Below are 7,775 nucleotides of genomic sequence, written 5' to 3'. Positions count from 1 at the left end.
AATATAAAAAAGAAAAAACCTAATTGTATTACAAGAAACAAATTAACTTAAATTGAAATGAGATAATAAATAGATTAAAATTTTCTAAAAGAAAATAAAACTAAATTAGATTTAACAAAATTTTGATTAGAAAGAACGAATGACACGAACATACATATAGACATACACGAAATTACTTGAATATTTAAATATAAAAATAGAAATAAAAACTGTCTATTAAAATTTAACGTGAATGAATGAAGAATTTTCTTCTAAAAAAATTAAGTCCGATGACGGTAATCCCCAATTGTTTAAGTTTAGTACACCATGCTCGAATATAGCGTAAGACCGGTCAGACAGGTACAGAAATTAGAGATTGATAGCTACAGTCCTGATGTAAGATCAGCTATGAGGTCAGCGGTCGGATCGGCAAGTATTCACCCTTAGTCTGGCAACGGGTTGCGTTCGTGCTCGATTATGGGTAGATAAGATACGCTTGGTCTCGATGTGTGCTTCGAAAGATACAGTTAACATTCTATACGGTGAATCTTCTATTATCCTGAATAGACTCGATTATGATCTCACATGAGATCATTCGGAATTTATAAATATGATAACTGTTTCGTGCGATGGATTATTTTACGAAAAAAAAAAGAATATATATATATATACACACACACACATACTATGTTCGAATTGAATGTGAACATTTGATAATTTCCTTAAGTATTAAGAACATAAAAAATGTTTTAAACGAATGCTATATAACGTAAAGAGGAGACACATCAAAATGATAATTATTTGACTTTGCGATGACCTTGCGTCTGGGTTTTTGTCTGCGGTTTTTTCCAGGTTTTTGTCGGAGATTTTATCTGAGGTTTCATCTGTGGTTATGTTCGTGGTTTTATACACCGGATTACTTTACATTATATATATATATATATATATATATATATATATAATTAATATAAATAAATAAAATCGAAATGCATATTAAATAAAATGATTTTTTAAAAAGAAAAAGAAATATATGTATACATTCAAGTTTTTAATTCTCTCCTTTTTTTGGAGAAATCATTTGAAAAAGTGAAAGGAAGATGAAAATTCGATCGATTTTATTTGGAAAAAAACATTGTATATATTCGTGAAAGAGAAAGAAGGATATATAACGAGGGTTTAAGTACATCGTATTACACCGATCATTTGGATGCCGAAAAGTATAAGGTTGAAAGCTTTTTCGAAGATGTACCTCCCAACCTAATTCTATGCTTCGAAGACGCCCATCGCATCGATATTACTGTTCAACTTCAGTATCAGACTATCCTGAAGCATTTCAAATTGCAAATCAGTCCAATTAGTCGAATCAACTTGAACGCAGGTGATCATTGTCGAACAAGAATGCTGAATATCGAATCCTTCTCTTTGAATTAATTTCAATACTACCGTTAATCGTATGTTCTTTAGTTAAGAAGCGCGACCACCTTGAACAAGATCGTTTGAATGATAAGATCTTTTCACTTATTCTCGATCATTTTCTCTCTCGATTGAAATTAAAATAATTATTAGGAGAAAATAAGATTAATACAGTGTAATTGAAATTGAAAAGGTAAGAAAAGAAAAGAAAAAAAAATAAAACGAAAAGAAAATATAAAATTATTTAAAGTATATAATTCATGTTATATCTTGTATATGGTATATTTATGCATACTAAATATTTTTCTTTTATTGTAGATAGATATATATATATATTTTTTAAACTTTTTATTATTGTATCAAAGAAAAGAAAATTTAATAGAAAGTAAAAATAATATTATAACAAAAATTATCTTTCTTCATTTGTTGTTTTTTTTTTTTTATAATAAATGTTAAATAAATATATATATATTGTATACGATATGTATTATATATTTTTCTTTCGTTATATATTAAATATTATTATATATAAATTTTTAAGAATTATACGAAAAATAAATTTTGAAGATACAATAAAGAAACGAAACGACATTGAATCCGTTTTATCGTATTTCATTATTAGAAATTAATCGATAATCAATTAACTAACAAAATAATCACGATAAGATCTTTATCGTAAGATTTTTTCATTCTGCGAAAAATACATAAATGAACAAAAACATATTTAAAACATATTTACGATCTAACGAGGCGAGATTAAACACGTATATTTCGCGGAAGCACGATAGTCTTTTGAAAGTCAAATTCATGCGAGGTTCTCACTCATGATGATCGTAATTTTTTAACTTTGCCTTCACATACATCGATCGTTAAATTTTTTATTTATGTACATTATTAAGATATGTTCGACCCGATACGATCGACGCACGCACGATCATCGATATATTCATTTACTTCGTTCCTTCGTACCTTCAAAGATAATTTCTTCTTCAGAAGGTCCATCCTTAATTTTATCGTTTCTTTCTTCTTTCTTTCCTTTTTTTTTCTTTCTTAACTAATTTCACTATTTTTCACACGTCTAAAAAAGGGGATACGACAAACATCTTCGAATATCTAATTTTGATCTTTTAGATATGTCGATAAAACACATTACAAGAGCTATACAACTATAATAAGAAATGAGACGATTTTACATACTATAGAAACTTAAAAGAAGTCCAAGTGATAAATATATTTAAAGATTTACATAAAAGATGAATGTACGTATTTAAAAAGAAAAAAAAAGAAAGAAAGAAATAATTAAGCAAATTAATTTATTTTGCTATAATAAAAAAGAAATGAGATGATTGTAAATATCGTAGAAAAATCTCGAAGAAAAATATATGCAAAACTTTACATCGAATTTGTCTATTTAAAGAAACAAAACAAAATCATAATACAGTGCCAATCATTATACTGTAATAACGAAACGATAAATATAAAAGACGTAGTACTCCAAAAATTTGATTACTTCGAATTAAAAAATACTTCAATGCAATAAAAGAATTTTTAAAAAAATTATTTGAGCTCTGACATTGATCTTGAAAATGGAGAACATACGAACAGAAAATAAATAAAGAAAATGTTCAATACGCTTATAACGCGTTTTCTCTTATCGTAATAAAATAGCATAGCGCATGCCATAGAGGGTATACATCCTTTGTATGCAAATGTCATGGTGTACCACCATAGGAACGAAGATTCGATCGTATCGAGTCGCAATATGGCCAGAAGGCATCTCGTCGTGGAAGAGCAACGACTTGCACTCGTGCAAGACGATGCGAATTTTGCTTGTTTTGTTCGAACAGTTGGAGCAATCATTTCCAATGACGCGCCTCGATTGAAAACGGTACATACGGAAACGAAAAAGAGGACGAAAAATTTCAAGAGAAGTTAGGGGATGAGTTCGTATCGATTTGAACGAATCTTCTTCCTCCGTTCAGATATTTCTTTCTCTAAAATCCCTCCCCCAACTCCCCCCGCCATCGTCCATCCTACAATCCTATAAATAATTCTATGAGATCACTATGACACGAATATATGGGATATGAAAGTGTTTGAAGGTCGACTTGAATGTCAAATGTAATTGGAAAATGAAACGAATCGATTTATAATGTTGATATATATATATATATATAAATACACACATATATATATATGTATATATATTTGTATTTATGTTTTTAATAAAGGTATTATTATATAAATATCTATATTATATATAAAATCTCCATACTTATTTGTTAAAGTTTCTTTTTTTCTATCATTTGTCATTTTTGTTTCTTCGGTTTTTATTACCATATTATTGTTTATGTCTTGTTTACTTTTCATTTCGATTATAATTAAAAGTTGTTGCCATACAAGAAATATATATTATAATATGTAATATACGATTCATTTATTCTGTTTAAAAATATAGTCTATGAAAGGATGCAACTTTTTATATTAATAATTATTTTCAATATGTCGTTACAATATAAATGTTATAAAAGTCTTATATAAAATTAGACTTGCTTGATATATAAGTAAGCTCAATCACGTTTGATGAGAGTGCAAAATTCGAGAAAATAAAACTTCAAATAAAGGGAAAGAAATTGAACTTCTCTCTACGACTTAAGATTGTTATACGTAGAAGGACGATGAAAGGGTTGGTTGGGTATTACTGGGTTCTCTCCAATAGTACGCGTAATTCGGATCGCCGTTAAAATTGTTCTTCTCTCTTTCTCTCTCTCTTTCTCCCTTTCTACCTTCTTCCCTCCCCACTCTCTCTTTCTCTCCCCTCTTCCTCTCCCCTCTTTCTCTCTCTCTTTCTCTCTCGTTGTCTTACCGTATAATTTTATAAAATTATTATGTTTCGAATATTCTCTCTGTATTTATATACAGGACGTGGTCTTAACGAGTTTTAAAGTTGCATGAAATAAAAAATGAATCCTATATGTCCTTTCTTATGGTTAATAAATTCCAATTATTAATATTAATTATGAAATATTATCAATGATGAGAAATTACTGAATCATAATATATATATACACACGTCATGATTTCAATGTAGATGAAAATACAAAATACACAAGTATAAGTATTTGAGTCTTGTCGATATCCATATATATATATATATATATATATATATATATATATATATATATATATAATTAAATAAACGAAATAATTAACAATTATTAAATATAATATTTATTATGAATTATTATTAATCATAAAAAATATTATTTGAATCATATTTTTTTATTATAATATGATAAAAAAAAAAATATAAAAAAATGCAATGCGTATACAATATGAAGATTTTAATCCAATCGATGTCGACAATGATTTACTAAAATTATTCGTGCCATACTATCTGACAGGACCTACCATCAATTTTGGTATAATTCTTTCATTTTTCTTTTCTCTCTCTCTTTTTTTTTTTTTTTCGTTTGTTTGTTATTTTCGAAGAGCCGTCACGAGAGAACACGAACGCTTTACGTATGATCATGCACGTCGATGAACCTAATTTTTTGTGGGCTATTTCGTCGAACGAGGAGCCATCATTATCGATATACTGTGTCGTACGATACTCGAAAAAGGGACCGTGCGCAAAAGAGCCTTTGAATTCAACTCTCGCGTGTACTCACATAAACATGATAATAAACACATGTGTACCAGGAGACTTTTAGCATGACGTTCCATATAATAAATCATTTATTAGTGAATGAATATATCTTTCTCGAAAGACGTCAGTTAAATACAGATATATATACATATATACATGTATGTGTGTTCATATATGTATGTATATATATTTTGATTACTATAAAATGATCATCGTCGATCAATATAAATGAAGTAATGCTGAAATTTATAATATCGAATGATTATATTGTCGAATATAATCGTACAGATATATTATTTCCATATTTAACCGTTTTACGAGTTTATTAAATATATTTAATGTATAAATCGTATAATAAAATTAATTTAATTTCGATAATGTATTTTCTTCTCGACGATATTACGATGCATTTGCATTACATTTTATGATATGTAATTATATTTGTTCTTTATTGTCGAAATATGTGAATCATATAATTAGGACAAGTTGCATCTTTGGTATATTTGAAAATAGAAGGAAAATAAAAAATGAGATGATAAAATATTATTTTTTTTTGTCTCAAAAATGCAACGATGCATTTAAATCGCATTTCAATCGTGTACGATTATATTTATCTTCTATTTTTTCTTTCTCTCTTTTTTTTTTTTTTTAAGATACATGAAGATTTTAACTCATCACAGATATCGTTGACACAAATTTGCAGATCTTCTGATTGTGTGAGTCACGTAATTAGAAAAAATTATATAAGTGATATAAATATAGTTGTCATGGAAGTTGCAACGATGCATTTAAATTGCATCTTAGGATATGCAATTATATTTCTTTCTTTTTTATCTTTTTTTTTTTTTTTGATACGTGAAGATTCTAACTCACCATAGATATCGTTGACACAAATTTGAAGATCTTCTCGGAAAATTGGTAGACTGTTGTTGCATTGACAGGAACAGGAAGTGTTGAATGGTGGAAGAGTTAACGTCGAAGGATTGCTGGATAAAGATCTGGCGGTTCCGCTGCTGAGCACTGTACAAGTCTCTGTACATGAACCTACCAAGAGAAACATAAATTATACTCCTCAGTGAAAGATAGTTATACCCTTGGACGTGTATCGGAACATTGGCTTTACCAATTGAAGCACTTTATTAAAAATTCGTATACGTATCGATAATTGGAACAGTTAAAAAGAAGAAAAAAATAATACAAGAATGTAACATCAAATTGTTTATCTCTAGAATAAATAAAATTTGTTTGGAAATTAATTTTTAATAATTATTTAACAAGTTTATATATTAACAAATTTTTTTCGTGTCATTTAAAAATTAATAATTATAATATTTTCTATACTTTGTCATTTTTACAGAGATAAGATTAAATTTGTGTTGAATTAATTAATAGTAAAAAAAACTAAGTTAAATGTAAGTGGACACATGTTAACAATTAATATAATGATAAAACAATATATTTATACTGATAATTAACGTTATTTTTTAAACTTCGTTGCAAATAACATAATATATCAACATAAATTATGATCACCTTCGAGCGTGAAGATGTCCCCATCGGAATGTCTGGTAACCATAAATTCCTGGCCATGAGCGAAACGTAGAAGGTCGAAGAGGCTCGTTAAAACGAGCGCTAGAAGACGCATTTTACTCGCTGCATTCTGAAAAAAAAAAAGAGAGAGAGATAGAGAAAGTGAAAAAGAAAAAGAAAAATGAATAGAAAAAGAAAAAGAAAAAAATAATTAAAGAAATAATAATAATTAAATAAAAAAGAAGAACAAAAATGCAGACAAAAATAAGTAAGAAGAAGGTATAAAAAGAAACATAAATTTCTTTTGGCGAGAAGGCTGGAGGCTTCGAATGAAACATGAAAGACAGACAGAGAAAGAGAAAGAGAAAAAGAGAGAAAGAGAGAGGGATGATGGCACACGCACATGAAGACTTCTTTAACGATCGATAAATCCTCGAAATCGTCTCTTTCGATTACGTTGCACTTTAATTCCTTCTACGTGAAAAAGGTGTAAAGGATGTCGATTTTTATATGACGTTTGCTGGCCCCCATACAACTATCTTATTTTACTCGCCTCCACGTGACAATTTCACGCCAACACCTATCAATTTCTTTATGTATTTTTTGTTTTCCATCAATCAAGAACTGAAAGATTTCATTAAGTCATAGAATTTGTAAAATTTAAATTAATATTATGTGCGACTGCAATAATATTATTGTTTCAAAATATTTCATAATTTATTAAACGATGGATGATTCTTTTATTATTATTACAAATTACGTAAATTTCATCATAATAAAATCCATTAGATTTTATAAAACGTTATTTCTCTGTACTATAGAAATCAATTCTTTCAAGTATTTAAAAAAGAGAGAGAGAAAGAAAGAAAAGAATTACAAAAATAGCGACGAAATAAATTTCGAAAGAAAAGAAAGAGAAACGAAAGAAAGAAAAAGGAGAGAAGACAAATTTTTTTCAATTTAATTATTTGCAGTCGAAAATGAGATTTAAAAATAATTAACTAATGATTTTACGAAGAATCGTATTAAGTAAGAACAAGAAATTAATTCGGGCAAGAGAATTCGAAAAATGTTCCTTCTTTGTACGTCGCAACCGACAGAACAAGTCCCGGAAGACGAACTTGTAATTCTATCTCTTTCTCTCTTTCTCATCAAAATACTCTTGAGAGATTCCGATACTTTGCTAATTAATGCTCCCGCACGT

At 28.2% G+C, this 7,775-nt stretch overlaps 1 protein-coding gene across 2 annotated transcripts in view; it reads right to left on the bottom strand.

The window, feature by feature from the left end:
• Nucleotides 1–7,775, bottom strand: part of LOC122632922 — a 55,856-nt gene that overhangs the window by 12,526 nt on the left and 35,555 nt on the right. For both annotated transcript variants that reach the window (XM_043820244.1, XM_043820245.1), the window contains 2 exons: nucleotides 6,575–6,701; nucleotides 5,915–6,085 (listed from right to left, as the gene is read on the bottom strand). In XM_043820244.1, the coding sequence (XP_043676179.1) occupies nucleotides 5,915–6,085; nucleotides 6,575–6,686 (283 nt within the window). In that variant the 5' untranslated portion in view covers nucleotides 6,687–6,701. The remainder of the gene's footprint in view (nucleotides 1–5,914; nucleotides 6,086–6,574; nucleotides 6,702–7,775) is intronic.

Source organism: Vespula pensylvanica, chromosome 11 (genome assembly GCF_014466175.1).
Source record: "Vespula pensylvanica isolate Volc-1 chromosome 11, ASM1446617v1, whole genome shotgun sequence".
Classification (NCBI taxonomy): domain Eukaryota; kingdom Metazoa; phylum Arthropoda; class Insecta; order Hymenoptera; family Vespidae; genus Vespula; species Vespula pensylvanica.
This window is presented reverse-complemented; position numbering and strand designations above follow the sequence as displayed.